The sequence below is a fragment of the Triplophysa rosa genome, linkage group LG23 (assembly GCF_024868665.1).
Source record: "Triplophysa rosa linkage group LG23, Trosa_1v2, whole genome shotgun sequence".
NCBI classification, from domain to species: Eukaryota; Metazoa; Chordata; class Actinopteri; order Cypriniformes; family Nemacheilidae; genus Triplophysa; species Triplophysa rosa.
The window spans coordinates 12,697,915-12,714,599 of NC_079912.1; the positions used below are offsets into that span (position 1 = coordinate 12,697,915).

At 37.5% G+C, this 16,685-nt stretch overlaps 1 protein-coding gene across 1 annotated transcript in view; it reads right to left on the minus strand.

Annotated features, from left to right (window-relative positions):
• The window catches only part of cntnap2a (contactin associated protein 2a), a 279,945-nt gene that overhangs the window by 127,242 nt on the left and 136,018 nt on the right, over positions 1 to 16,685 (minus strand). The window contains exons 8-9 of the mRNA XM_057322754.1: positions 15,231 to 15,489; positions 3,609 to 3,758 (exon numbers count right to left, since the gene is read on the minus strand). Of these exons, the coding sequence (XP_057178737.1) occupies positions 3,609 to 3,758; positions 15,231 to 15,489 (409 nt within the window). The remainder of the gene's footprint in view (positions 1 to 3,608; positions 3,759 to 15,230; positions 15,490 to 16,685) is intronic.

A 16,685-nucleotide genomic window follows, 5' to 3' on the forward strand; every position in this document is an offset into this window, starting at 1 on the left:
TTGTAAAACTCTTCTTCACTTAAAAAACCCCTGTGCACCGTTTTGTTTACTCTGATTACTCGTAACACTTTGTTTCATAGGGACATTTCTCCCGTTTACCTGATTCCACTTATTAAAGTCATTAAACCAAAGCTGACCTCCTACAGGTTGATGGCTGTTGTAAACTCCAAGTCTGCTGCAGAGGAACTCTGAGGCTCTTTGTTCAGCTGTGTCTGTTTTATTACAAAATCCAATCGACTGCCATCGCCCGTCAGACGGGCATTAATTTGGTGTGGTCTGCCACAAACGTGCAGAACCATCATCTGTAAAATGGGTTTTGGGAAAGCATCCAACCAAGTCAGGATATCATCAGCTCTCAAGTTAGTTCTTTGGAAAAACAAACAGCTATTCTCCATGTTCTACTGAAAACAGAGAAATACAAGTGAGAGACTTTTTTTTGAAGATATGAAGGACTGAGGGGAGATTTTTTTATGTGTCAGAATATTCCACAAGGACTTAAATGATCAAATATGTGCTGAATATAATCATGTCTGTTCACATGAGCCCATGATCTGTATCTTGGGTTTTTTGTTGAGTGAGGGGAGGGAAAGTCTGTGCAAGATCATAACTCTGATTTTAAAATGGAATACACATTGTAATATATATTGAAGGTGAATGTCCCAGTGGAGAGGTTTGGAAAACAATGAATGAGGCATTTTCTTTTGTTTTTGCTTTCCGGCAGATGGTTATAAAATAACCAGAAAAATCGCTGTGTTGGGTGATGGTGGTAGTAAAAATTATCAGACCGAATCATGAATATTAATCTTTATGGTTTAATACCCTGCTGTCAACAATATATATGGCGTGTTTATATGCAGTATGTAGGCCTGGTGTTTCAAGCTCAATACTCAAAAGCGCTTCTTATTTTTACATCAAACAAACATGACCAAGGAAATATCAGGAGTCTGAATGGCTGAAAATGTCTCAGACATTTAGTACCAAATTCTAACAGTATCATTGGGGTATGTCTGACTCTATAATGCGGATCAAAATCAGGTGTATAACCGAGCAGCTACCAGGAGCTTATCTTGAACAAACACACATTACTGTCTTTGGAATTTAGAGTCATTATCTCATAGCTGATAAGAGTAATAACCAACAGGGAGTTCACTTTACAATCTGCACACTGCAAAAACCAAACTCTGTCTTGTGTTTATCTACATATTTCTATTTTAGGAGGAAATTTGCTAGAGAAAACTGTGACAAAATGCCACCCACATGGGATAGTCTGCCTTTGAGAAACTACAAAAAGAAACAATAGTTAAATGTTACTACTAGTTACATGAGGGATTTCATGCCATCCCATTTGAACCATTTAAACATTGAGGGAATGTTTCCTGAACAGAGATAAAGCCAATTCCCGGATTCGACTTCCTCATTCATATTGATTCTGAGAAGCGAGCTCTCAGTCATACAACAGGCCAGATAAACAAGCGTCGGTCTATGAATGACAAGATTGTTATGCTGTGTCAATCTTTCAACATGAGAACGTATGTTCACGTTAATGCAAGTGAGGAGAATGGAATACATGACTTAGCACATTAACTACTTTTCATAGGCTGCCTGTGGAAATTCAATCTGGGCCTGCAATTGCTTGTTTTGCTGCTGACCTTGCCATTGTTAACAATGACTGATCAGGCTGTCTTTAATGACTTTACCGCATTAAAACTAATGTGCTCTGAGGCCGGTGTTAACAAACAAGTTGCAGCTTCAAACCGTAGAAGGAGATTCACGAGTGGCTGTTTTGTAAAGTGGTCATTGATTCATTTATAAAGGGATAGTTCACCCAAAATTGAAACTTCCGTCATCATTTACTCACCCTTTTGTTATTTTAAACCTGAATGACAGGTTTAAACACAAAAGAAGATATTTTGAAGAATGTTGGTTAAAGAACAACGGCGGTACCGACTTGTATTGATTTCGTGTCCATACAATAGAAGTGAATGGGTAGACCAGCAAAAAATCTGTACCCACCATGCACTGTGTGACTTTCTGTGAAATCAGTCAGGATGCAACTGTTTGTCACAGAGCCAGAGTATTTACATTTTTTAAGGGAAACCTACAAATGTTAAAGGGTAAGAAATATTTCAACTTCATAAATGACACACGTAACCTGTAAAAAAACAAAAAATGAAACCTGCTTGTGTGAATTAAATTCGCCATTTAATCTTCAATGTTCACATTCCCACCAAAATAACCAAAATGTTACGTAACGGGCACACGGGTGCTCGATTTCACACGGATGCTCTATAGTCACTAGTAAACAAATCAGACAGCAGATTTAGCTCTTCCCTGGAATATACAAGTGATGGATGAAGCAGCATGATTGATAATAATAGCAGCGCGCAGGTGAACCAACAGGAGCGCGGGGAGGAGAAGTGAAGCTTTTGATCTCATTTTAAGGGCTGTCATGTGTAAATGCGCTGCCGGGCCGAGCCAGACCTAGAGCTGGGGGACTGCGGTTCTTACCTCATTTAGCTCTTTTGGAAGATGTGCGAGGCTGATAAAGCTATCAGCCGTGCAATCCCTCAGCCTAAACAGTCAGTCAGGTTGATAGCGGCAGACACCGCTGTCTATCCGAACTGCTGGGCGTCCTTTGCATACTTGCCTCTCTGAGCCGCTGCCCACCTACTTATCTCTGACTATCTGCCAACGGTCCGATTGGACAGATGGTGGGCTGAAGAGGGCACGGGGTGGGCATGTTTCTATCAGAGTGGGGAAATGAGCTTGTCTGGTGACACATGCAACTTCGGAGCTAAAGCTTTGAAAAGAGGAAGAAGGTCACAGTGCCTTAGCACTCGAATAGAATGAAAAGATGGATGCTTAAAAAAGTTTTTGCTGAAGAAAGTCATAAAAAGACCAAAAATGACTCCTGCAGCATTGTTGGATTTTCAGAAACTTTAATCCAAACAAATCAAGCTGTCCGACTGAATTCATGACAACTTCCTGACAAAGTTTTAGACTGTCAAGTTGAGACATCAGTGAGAAACCCTTCTTTGGCTCACATTTGACTTTTATCTCAGTCACACTGTGCGGCCCATTGTTTTTTCTAGAAGGTGCAGTTATAGCCCTAAGTGTATTTTAAATAAGTAATACGTTTTATACATTTATTTATTCGTCTGTACATCAAAATCTACGCTGACATTCTGCCTTGACAAACCAGCCCTCATGAGAGTTAAAAGACAATGGAAGCAGACCCTCAAACGTTCACACTAATCTGTCGGGCCAATTATTTCCTCCTTTAAATAGACCAACCCTTTGTTAATTTTCTTCAGTTTTCCAGATAAAACATAAAAGCAAATCGGCATTTTTAATGCCCATCAAGATTTCTTTCTTTAAAGGGTCATGTTTATGCATGCACAGCGAGAAAAGTTTGCAAATCCTTTCAAGCGGAGCCTGTGACTCTAAGCAGAACTGAATTCAAAGGCCTTTGTGAATCCGCACCAGCCTCCAGTATACCAGGAATACTGAGAAAATCTGAAATCTGTTCTCATGGTACTTTTCTCTCGAGTAAGTCAATGTAAAATTGGTCTCTGTGTTAGCAAAATCAAATTAATTTAAGAACGCACCTCCAAAGTGGTACGTGCTTCCTGTTGTGATCTGGACAGGTGAGTTGGTTCTCACAGCCGACGCTTCATCGCCATCAATGGTCAGCATGGCAAAGTTCTCTTTAGCCAGGAAGCGGACATCATGCCATTCTCCATCATTCAGACCAGAACCTATGATAAAAGAACCAAATTATGCATTAGATTAGATTGTATTTAAATATGGGCAAATCCATGCAAGTGTCAACCTTAAGATTAAAAAAAAGCTTTTACCAAAGGTTTTTACCATACTGATCAGATGTCAATATTTGGTGGTTTAAATACCCATGTAATGTCTCTATTAAAGTTTTGAATGTATTTTATGTGTTTTTTAAGCATAGTTTTCAATAGTCAGGCAATTGAATCGTCACATCCATAAAAAAATTATATAAAGAGCAATCCCTTCTCCATTCGTGGGGTTTTATTGCTTCTGGTTTGCACATTTTAATTAACAGAAATCCTACAAAGTATGTTCTCTCTCAAAAATGTCACAAGAAATTGTCACATCCATAATGCATGAATTTTTCCCTTATTTAAAACATAACACTTGTGCATAGACTGATATTTCGGATGTCTGGACTCTATCATAAATTTTAAACACATGATTCAATATGGTTGGTAATAAATTAATTCTCTGAGAATTTATATTTTAAGTTTTGACTAAAAATGTCTCATCCATAACACTGGAATTGCCCATTTATGCATTTGGCCTTGTATTTTCAAAACCCCTACTATTCAGAAATAGAAAAACAATATTTTTAATAAATATTTTAATAAATATACAAATAAATACTGTTTTGTCAAAATTGACTCATTTTAAATACTTGCAAAACCCACAGACAGACGTGAAGGGTGACCGATAGTAATGATTTATCAAATAAAAATCGCAAAATATAATGATACAAAATTTTCCCCAGACAAGACGATATTACCAGTTGTTTTCAAGCACATGACATTGGTGTTGCTAGAACCATGCTCTCTGAGTCAACCTATATAAAATACAGCCAACATGACAAACACCTAAAAATATTACATTGACCTCCCAACCATTTAGTTACAAAAGTAGGACATCAATTTCCCGCAGTCTGCCCTCTTTCAAGCTGATTACAGGCCATTCAAGTCAGCCATCATCAGGAAGATGATCAATAGGCGGACAAGCATCAAATTACAAATCTGAAGCTCCACAGAGAGCCGATTCAAGGCAATGAAGGTCCAGGTTAACAAACCTGCATCAGCTGCTGAAGATTGATAAATCAGAGAGACGTTATTTACTCTGATGCTATCACGAAGGGCAAAAGTCATCGGAAAATAATAACCAGGTTGATGCTTGCTCAGAAGAATGAGTTCTCTTCCATCATTAATCACGAGCTGGGGGAAAGACATTACCTCATTGAAAGACCCTCGTGACCAGTTTACCCATCTGTCACACACCACAAAACAGAACAACCGTTCTCTCCTTCTCACCCGTTCTCTCTCGTGGGCGCAGTTCGCTTGGCACGAACAAGGCCAAAATACCTTACACGCCATTACCTCTGATAAATTTGTCTTTCAAATGTTGAGGGTGTGCTCATACGCCATCCATCAGTTTCTTTGTACACGTTGTGCTTATACGATCGTATTAAGCGTGTTTTTGGAAGAACAGCGTGGCAAACAGCTGGATCTGTTGGACAGTTGGAAAAACAGATGGCTTTTGTGTATAAAGCATATTATGTTAAGTGACATAATGTGACGACAACAACATCAAATAAATGTTAGTACCTTGTCTGAGAGTCGAGAAAACAAAGCTGACGAGGTTATGGTGTAAACTGTGAGTTTAAAAAACACAATGCTGAAAGAAGACCAGCTATGATTCAGATTAAGGATAAAAGACCTGTTTACACCAAACATGATAACTATAAAAATATGAATAAAGCCAGTTAATAGAGAATTTTTAGTATTATTTACCATTTATTTAGTATTCTTTACCATTTTACGCACATTTTAAGTTACTCGATATTTACTGTTCAGCTAAAGCCAGTTAAAGGTATAGTTCAATGAAAAATAAAAGATATTTAATCGTTTACTCACCCTCGTGTCATTCTAAACCTTTATGACTTTCTTTCATCTGCAGAACACAAAAGAAGATATTTTGAAGAAAGTTGGTAACCAAACAACAGTGGCCACATTGACTTCCATTGTATAGACACAAAACTACTGAGACATTTCTCAAAATATCTTCTATTGTGTTCCAAACAAGAAAGAGTCACATGCAGGTTTTAAACAACATGAGGGTGGGTGAATAAATGATTTTCATTTTGGGCCAACTATCCCTTTAAGATCATTTTGGAACTTGTTCAAAGTTGTCTATTTTATTTTCAACAGGAAAATACAGATAATGTTAAACTGGCAATCCACTTGCAACACTTTTCACACCCACTTTTCAAATGACGACTGAGTGTTTTCTCCTCCACTTTCCAGAATCCTCAAAGGTTCTGTAATTAGGTCAGAAAGATGCATTGTGGGAGTTCATTCTAGGTATGCATTCTTCATTGCCACAGCATCACTGCATTCCAGCTCTTTTGCGGCATATCTAATCATGCTGCAACAGTGTGAAAGAGCAGCACCCATGCATGTCCCCGTGAGAGACCCCGCGGTCTTTACCTATTGCCACAGATTAATTGCCAGAGGAAGAAACCCTCTGTTAACACAGTGTGGGTCCTTTGAACTCTGACAGATCAACCTACCGTCATTACTTATCTACCTGATTAATCAACTTTCCCATGGTGACTTTCAGCTCCTCGGAATCTCATACACACTTTTGTCTCTCACTTCTGACCTGAATGGACTCTACCAAAGGCACGGCTAGACTTGACTTAAGTGAGCTTCAGTCATCTGCTTTTCATCTCACCCAACCTAAGACCTCCAGTTAAAGGGACAGTTCACCCAAAAATAATCATTCTGTCATCATTTACTCCCAATTGAGTTGTTCCAAATTTCTTTGTTCTGATGAACACAGAGAAAGATATTTGGAAGAATGCTTGTAACCAAACAGTTCTTGGCCACCATTGACTACCATAGTAGGAAAAATTACAATAGTTAAAAAAAGGTGCCCCAGATTTCCTACATTCTTCAAAATATCTTATTTTGTGTTGAACAGAACAAAGAAATGTATAAAGCAATTTTTCCTGCTATGCTAGTGAACGGTGGCCAAGAACTGTTTGGTTAAAAGCATTCTTCCAAATATCTTTCTCTGTGTTCATCAGAACAAAGAAATGTTCTGATTTGGAACAACTCGAGGGTGAGTAAATGAAGACAGAATGTTCCTTTAAATAACCTGTCAGACCCCAAAAGAAGATGTTTTGAAGAACGTTGGTAACCAAACAACATTGGATGAACACAAAACCTCAAAATATCTTCTTTTGTGTTCCACAGAAGAAAGAGTCATATGCGGTTTTCAATGACATGAGGGTAAATAACTTGACAGAACTAAAATTTTTGGGTGAACTATCCTTTTAAACCGCACAATATTTTTTGAGCAACATCAGCTCACGTTCTAGTCACCCCAACAGCTTTAATTCTGAAATTGCCCATGGACTGCTAGTAAGAGGTAGAGAAAATGCTCACATCCATTACAAGACCCACTTCTGCATTCAAAGAATATCCAACTTACATAGTTCTGCCATCACCAACCAAATAGTCTTTGATAAATGCCTGGTGGATTTCAGGTGGACTAGTCCATTAAAGTTTGAATGACATTTGAAGGATACAGTGCCCTTTAAAAAGCAGGTGCATCCTCACATGAGGTTCAAAGGTACTGATGCAATTACTGGGATACACAGCCCGCAGCTCTATTTGTCATCATGGTAAAGCTGTTATTTGAGTATGTGGGTCTGGGTAAAGCTGGAAAAGACCCTCTAAAACTCAAGCCAAGAAGCCCCAGATGCAATAATGTCATCAAAAAGGATTGCCTGGAAAGTTTCCTCTTCCTCACCATTCACAGACACCCGGCCATGATTAATGCTGGGCTGTGCCAGCAAAGAGTGCTCTTGGGAGAACTTCCAGCTTCTTTGTTTCCATGAATATGTTTTTTTTGATAGTGGTCTGTCTGAAATTGTTTTTTAAACATGAAATATGTATCAGGTCTTCTCTCAAATGCACAAAGAAATGGCTTTTCAGTGGGAGGTCTTGGTTACAGTATGTGATCAATTTTGATTCTCTATGACTGTCGAAGGCACATAAAGGTAACCCATGACCAATAATAAGCTAGCGCAATGTCGGTTTGTACTATTCATACAATTGTCTAATGATATTTATCTGAGCATCGTTTAAAACCACATACGGTTTAATTCATACCCAAAGGCTGACCTAAATCAAAGCTACAGTTTGGTTTGTCTCTTGACTCTGGCCTGTCATGGTCAGGTCCTCTTCTTAAGGCACAGCCTTCGGGCTCCTGGGGACAGAGCTCAGACTTGCCATTATTGTTTGAAGAGGCTTTTGTGAGGGATGTAAAATACACAAGACCGCTCGAAGGCCTTCGCAGGGTCATCCTCAACAAACCAAAAATAGTGCCAGTTAATGCTGTGTTAAAAGCAACCGGCTGCATTTCTCAATTGCTCCTAATAGCCTGAACAACGGATCGGTGATTAATGTGTTACTTTTGGGTATAATTCAGAGTGAAAGGAAATTACATATTTGAAAAATAAAAATAATCACAGTGTGGAGAAATGTCTTGATTCTGCGCCCCATTGTTCGACCAATCACTTCCTGTTTTTAAACAATAAAAATTATTTTCGTATTATTTTTTATTGATCTATATTTATTAATGAATAAAATGTAATTAAACATCCGATAATTTATGATTCTAATCTGAAATGCACACTTTCTGTTAAACCAATGCTGCTATTTCGGGTTGGTTGGAATTTATTAAAGGAACAGTTCACCCAAAAATGAAAATTCTGTCATCATTTACTCACCCTCAAGTTGTTCCCAATCTGTATAAATTTCTTTTATAAAGTTCAAAGCAATTGTTCCTACTCTGGCAGTCAATTGTGGTGAAGAACTGTTTGGTTACAAGCATTCTTCCAAATATCTTTCTCTGTGTTCGTCAGAACAAAGAAATTTATACAGATTTGGAACAACTCGAGGATGAGTTAATGATGACAGAAATGTTATTTTTGGGTGAACTGTCCCTTTAACTCCCAGCGTACACTTGAGAAGCAACCTATAGCTATAGTTTCATAGATGCTCTTGGATATTAGAAAATCTTTCAACTAAGTCCCTGCTTTTACCTTTTTTCAAAGAAACTCCACAAATTAAAGGGAAGCAAAAGTAACTGAGGGGAAGATATAAAAGTGCGACAAAGGAAGCTGCGTATGTCAAAGGCTGTGTGGAACTGTGTCGAGAACATTGGATATTTCAGCAGAAGCCTGAGGGATAAAACTGATATTCTCTGCTCTCAGTCACCTCCAGATATCACATTGATTTTTGAAGCCATCGCCGCCCTGAAGGGAACAGGAAAGCGTGAGAGGAGCTCAGCTTATTTCTGACTGATAAAATTTAACCAGGGCCGTGGCTCTGAAATAGACAAACCTCCTGTGTTTCCGCTGGAAAATAGACAGGGTTAAGCGAGGTTCATCGGGTCAAAGCTTTTGAGCTTTCCAAGCTGCTTTAAACTTGTTTTTTTAGACAAAGACAATGGCCTGAAGTGAGTAACTAGACACATCAATAAAACAGAGGAACGTGTACTGTCACTTAACAGATACTATCAATGGTGAGAATAGCTGACACAACATGTCATTTCACACAGGAAACTGCGAAAATAAGTACAGGACAAAACCACGGATAAGATATCTTCTATCTGATAGCAGTATAAATTTTGGATGAGATTAGAACAAGGACTGATCAAAAAGGCATCCGGAGACATCTGTTCGCTTCAGCGAACATGAAGGAATGCAAACAGTGCAAAGAATCTGTTAGGGAGCGATTTAGGCCTGCTGTGAACAAACATCACAAAGATCAATGGATTATTGCGCAACATTCGTCATGTTCATTCACTGACTTGGAATTCAGAGCGTGGACATTTTTTTCTAGCGCACAGGAAATTAACATCACCTCTCCTGAACGACCTAAGGAATGGCTGCGTTGCATCAGTTCAGCGGTCTACCCACAATCTCTTCCATCACTTGGAGACACTTTCTATTCAATATACATGCCTCTGAAGCCAATGTGCAACAAACCAGGCGTTAAGAGTTTTCAGAGAAGCAAAAACATCCAGTTTTTGATTACATCTACAACACCGTTGTGAACAGTCCAAGGTGGATGATACGTGTTTATTGATATATATAATCTGATATTCTGTACTCACAGAGCTGGGAAATGGGTCACATAAACTTACTAAATGTACACACCTATGGTATTTGTCCATGCAAACTGTTTTCATGTACTATATTGAATATGAATCATTAATAAGTTTGTATTCTAGAAAAAAGCAGACTCAAACTACACACATGTAGTTGCTTTAGGACCATTAAATGTGTTAAGGTACAGTATAATACGTTCAATGTGTTCAAATGCATATTATTATATAAATAATTATTATATTTAAAACAAATTTATTAATAATTAAATAATATTATATATAAATACATACATAATTACATATTTATAAATAAATATGTAAACTTAATATAAATCAATAAATAATTAAATATTTATAAATTAATATGTAAAATCCAATTTCAGGGCTTTCTTTGACAAAGGCAGAATCCCATACAAACCAATAACAATATTCACTGTCACCACAGACAAATGCTTGTTTAAACATTTATACAAGAGCCTTTGAGCAAGAGTGAAGGTCAATTCTATGTGTCATTTCACCAGGGTAATAAATAGCAGGTAACAAATCCAATTTTTCTTCATCTTAACTTTCTTGGTGAAGCTGAAAGTTCAATATTGAATGGCAAAGCACAGCCATAATAGGAATACCCCCAGGGAATGATAGGAAAAACACTATACCTTACTATGATTATAATGTTATATTGTCCCAGTTTATGAGGTTGGTAAATTGCCTTCCGCCTGAATTGAAGAAGCCTCTGGAATTACCTCGGAGGGACAAATATTTAAGACCAAAGCACACAGTCAACTCAAACTCATAAGTGCCAGAGGGCTTCATAAATTCCAAAGAAAACAGATTCACTTAAACAAGCAGGATCAATATATGATAGAATACTGTGCGAGGCAATTGGCAGTTCTTTCCTTCCTCAGAGTCTTCTGAGTTCACATGCCTTGAAGGTATCAGACCTTGGCCGGAGTCAGAGAAGAACAGCTGAATGCATATAAGGGAGCACAACAAAAGCCACCAAGCATGACAATTTGAAGGTTTTTCCAAATTATCCCATTAACACAATGGAACAGGTCTGTGATCGGTGCGATTCATCAAACTGTCAGCGACATGACTTGTCAGTGTTGTTCTACAGGCGTACATTTCATGAGTGGAAAATCACTGGCAATTTTCAGTCGCCCTGTCAATTTAGCTAGTAATTGAACATGCAGCAATGCTCTGAATACCCATTAGTTTTGCTTAGAACGTATAAAAGCACTATAGTGATTAGAGGAAAACAAAATAAAAATAAAAAAGTGGAGCCTTAGCGTCTTATTGTTGAAAATGTAACGTCCATTTCCTGACAGTATCATTATGAAGATAAACAATTTCACCGTAAACAGCAACATTTGACTAACGCTAGCTAGCTTCATTAGCAAAGAAGTGGAAATACAAACAAAACATTAAGACTAAACATATTTTCACTCGATTCTTCATGCTTAATTAGAACATTTCCAAAGTTGCATTATTCTCTTGACAATGGCACACTAGATTACCAGGGAAACAACCCTGCAGTAACACCATCTCCTTATAACTAATTATCTGTTACTCAAGGAAGTAATCAGTGCTTACCATTGGCTCCCGAGAGATGAAGATTAAACGCTGAAAAGCACGAAAATTCCCAGCGATACAATAATAAATTCTATTTTTCTGTAAGAGCCAATACATTTTTTTCTCAGACATTTTAGAGTTCAAATGTTAGATACGTGTAGATACTAATGCTAATGAATGGATATGTCTGCTTATATTGTAAGTGCGATTTTCTTTGGTGTAATTCAATATGACTCGATATGAATATGATCAATATACACATGCATCCACATGCATTGTTACAGGGGAACAATGTAAACCTTACCCCCAAATCCTATCACCTAATAAGACCTCACTATATAAGAACCATGGGTATAAATTTTGTGTTGCCTGTTTCTGCTATTGTGATCTGCCTCTCAAAGTTGACCACATCTACCGAAGAAAAAAAATCCTACATCATGGCCTGAGGGTGAATAGATATTTTATTATCCGCTGAACAATCCCTTTAATACACTAAGGGGCGGTTTCCCAGACAGGGCTTAAAACTAGTCCCAGACTATCTTAAAAGTTAAAAGTGTCTTGATCGAAAACAACTTACACTGACATATCTTAAAAAAGATCATTGCCATGGTTTTGTTTCGAGATGCACACCAGTGATGTTTTTTGTGTTAGGCCTAGTCCTGTCTTAAACTAATCCCTGTCTGGGAAACCGCCCCTAAGTGTACACAAACAGTACTTTAAAACTAAAAATAACATGGTAATATACAGTATAACAACATAATTTAAGCACTGAATCCACCAGAAACTTCAGAACTATCAGCAGATTTTAAAACACTCATGACTTCACTTTCTTTACTGTACTGTAGCTCACCGTGACTGGAGACTGCCCAATGTTTTGGCTCTCATTTGCATGAAGTTTGTCAACTTCCTCCATCCCACTTTCAATCCCACAATCCCTTGTGTGAGCCTGCCACTGAGCTCCTGCAAACACCTGCTCATCTCTGCTCGTGCCGTGTCTATGAACATGTACTTTTAACAGTGCTCTGCATACCGTATTTCAGATGCATTTTTGGTGGACTCAAAAAGAGCAGAGACTCTCAGCGGGGAAAATCTATTCCCTAAATTGGTAGCATTCCCACTCATTACAAATGGATTCTCCACACTGTGTCACTTCTGATGTAATTCCCATGTCAATTAACATAACATGTCGGCCATTAATCTTCAGTGATTAAAGTAAAAGATGACAAAAATCAGCTTCAATGGATTTAACTCAGTAGGCTGAAAACACAATGAATTGGTGAAATAATAAGTCAAATCAGGACGCTGTGGCAATTATACACACGGACCCTCTGAAATCGAACTTAACTGCTGCCTATTAGCAAGACTACGCTCATTTTTTCCTTTTCATCCATTTACTTCTCATCCACCTTCCCAAAGCCAATTCGCAGCTCAATACATGCAGAAAGGACCTTTAACCCGAACCAGAAATGGACAGAGCCGGCAGGCACACGGGCTGAGCTGCAAAGAAAATAATATTCCTTATAAGATGAACTTTTACTACATGACCTTAGCCTAGTTGATGATTTCATCATTCTTATATTCTGTATATTTAAGAGACTAGTAACTTCCTGATCGGTATGTAGCATTAAATCTCCGGTCAATGGAAAGGCATGGGGTCAAAGAAACGTCCAATTACCGACATCCAAACCTTTGATGGCTGCCTAATTGGTTTAGCACGTGGTTCAGCCCGAAGTCGACTGCTCTGTTTTGATAGTTTGAAAGGGGTTTTGTGAACTTTTCAGCTGGTCAGGCCCTAACACCTACTGAACATCAGCATCAGAGAAGCAAGGCCACTTTAACATCAGCTTAAGGTCAATACAAACAACCTGGTTTCGGATCTCCAAAAACATGCAACATTCTAGATGTAAACATTTGAGAATATTGTACACAATGTAAGTTCTGATCAAGTGCGATCTCAATCCAGCAAGACCTCAGCACTGAGATCTTCATGACGAAGCATGACTGAGGCAATGATTTATTAATTCATAATATGTCTACAGCTAATGAGTCTCTGCAGATGGATAAAAACTCAAAGCTCCATAAAGGAGACCATCTGCATTCTAATAGCCCAAGTTTGACTGACTAGAGAAGTCCCGTTGTGCAGCCACATGTATAAAGCTCTTTAATGTTGTTTTGACAAAAAATATGTTTCAAAGACGAAGCTTTTCTCTGAGGCTTTCTAAGAAAGGGGGAACATCTTATACACAAAGTAGTAAAATAAGAAATGAAAACTGAGATTTATCAAAACTTTATGAAGATGCTTAACTACACATGATAAATAGCAAAGACCAGTGTTGAATTTCAACATGTAAACTGGGATTTTAGGAAAAGAAATAATGAATCAAATCGGGATCAAGAACAGATGTTCTCAAATGCAGTATGATTTATCATACACCAACAGAGTGAAACGAAGAATGAAACCACAGCAGTTCCATGGTTCATCTAGCATATATCAGTTCTTACACTCCTGACACTGTCTACAATTGATCCAGTAAATCTAATAACATGCTAAACCTTAAATCCGGCTCGAAATTCCGGTTTGTGGTGACCTGTTAGCTTAGACCTGACCACAACTCATCACCCATTTATCTCATAGTCTTTGCTGAGCCCTTACTATGGAAGTCCATCAAGTTATTACCTGACTCTTATGCTGAAGTTCAATGCGAAGTCAATTTGCTTTTCTTAAAAGCGATAAAGGATTCCAAACAGCTGGAGCCCAATTAGCCTTGAGGTTAACAATGTAAGAGTAACTACCCTTCCTCCTAATGGCCTATTAGCACAGGAGTTTGGAGAGTGTGCCCTGAATGTCTAAAGGCGTCTTTGGGCCAAAACTCCCATTTATATATATATATATATATATATATAAGATATATATATATATATATATATATAAACTTTAATTTAGACCAAAATATACACCTTGTATTTCTGTATGCAATTTATAGAAATACATATGTAGTATATACTGTATACAAGCATCTACTGCACAATATTTGCGTAGCTATTCTGTATTGCCGATGTCAAATAAAACTGACAAATAAATACATCTTAGTTGTTTTTTTGTCTTGGACGGCAACAAGATTTAATAGACAGCAATAAGACAGAGACTCGGGAAATCTTACATTTGTCTATTCTAAACATGCAAAATATATCAAAAACTGATTTATCAAGACACCATCAAGATTCGTAAAGAGTTGAAACATTTCTCATCAAATTCCTTCAAGACAAATTTATCTGAGCTATGCCGTCCACATTCATTTCATAACTATAAACTGTAAATCAATAATTGTCTCATCTGTTTATATGATTTCCTCTGAGGAAATGTACATGTAGGAGAAAGACCTTGGTAAACCTTACCAAGAAGTCCATTAATCTATGAAAATCAATCAAATTTACCTCTGGGATATTATGTAACTTCAACAACTGCATTATTCTGCATTGATTATACTGTATTGTTAAAATGAGTACAGATCGATTGTACTGTTGGAAGACCTCTATCACCACACAAAAACTGAATAACATAATTTCAACAACCAATTTCTCAACAACGGGTTATTATGATAGAAACACAACAACTCTTAAAACAGGCTGATGAAACATTATGAGACATCTACGTAAGAAACCATAAATCAGTGCGCGGGGGCAGAATGTGGGCTCACCTGACGCAAGGTCTACACGCATGTTTTTCTGCTGGGTGACGTTGATGTGCGCTGTGACTTTTCCATCATTCAGAGCCAATTCCAGCATTCCGTCTGCCAGGGAGCTAAAAAGGAGCAGGCCGCTGGGGTTCCAGGTTCGGAACTGGAAACCTATAGAAACCATGTTGTGGTCTCTTCTGCCTGGCAGCTGCAGGAAGCTGGTGCCGTTGAAAAACACGGGGAACGTGTGCGTGTCCACGCAGGAGAACGTCAGGTTCCGCTGAAAATGAGGAAGAGTTCTCGTTACAATTAAAAGCCTTTATGTAAGAATTCAGTGTAATGAAATGTTAGATTATAACATTTAAAATCACAGAAATTCCATCGACAAAATGTGCATTTATGATTATCAATTTGTATGCAAATTTACATAATATAAGAATATATAATATACAGTATATACATTCTTTATTATTTGTATTATTTATGGCATATATATATATATATTTATTTATTATATACTTATAATAAAAATGTTAATAAATATTAGGAACAATAATAAATGCTAACATTATTAGTTGTATTATTAGTATTAGTATTATTTTTAGTAGTAGTATTAATAGTATTATTAATATAATAATAATCATACAAATAATGTTATTTATTTTGTATTATTTAATAAAATATTATTTATTATTACTTTTTAAAATTTCATTGGTTTAGGAATGCTTCATCTTCAAAAAGATAATTTAACATCTTGTGGGGTGTTGTCAATTCAAATAACCCATTTAACTTGTGAACTGAAAGGAGCCAGGTCTTTGATTCAGACTTCTGCCCAACCCTGGTGACCAGAAACTAAATAAGAGTCTGAAATGGCTGAAGCCCTCTCATGTGGAACATGGGCTTATAGAAAGATCTCCCAAACTGCTGCTACAGCATGTTCAAACCACATCCTAGATTTCACAACCTTAAGCTGGAAAGAAGGCGCATGAAAGCAAGGCCGAGTGCCTTTATTCATAACTCTGCAGCTTTACGCCCCTCTAAATGGTAATTTTAAGGCACCAAATGCACATCTTCATCATTTTAAATATAGAGAACTTAATCACCACAATGAAAGAGAAAAGTGCACTCAGCCTTTCTCAACACTTCATAACAGAACCTGCCCCGTGTGCCGTGTTTTATCAACCCTGAATATAATCCGGGATATTAATTCAGAGTCTATGGTGGACACATGTCAAATTTGAAGAAGAGGAGAGCTGTGCTATTATCTTATTATTAAACAGTCGTATTGGGAACCCTGTCACAGCTACTACTTTCTCTGATCGTGTTCATTAAAGTTTTGTTTTTCCAGCACAAGCACGATTTGTCTATTTGTCAAAATCAATAACAGACAAGCGGAACCAAAACATTTCATTTTAATGCACACCGCTCCTTTTATCATTATTATCAAGTTATGAAAATTTGTGGCAAACTGCATCA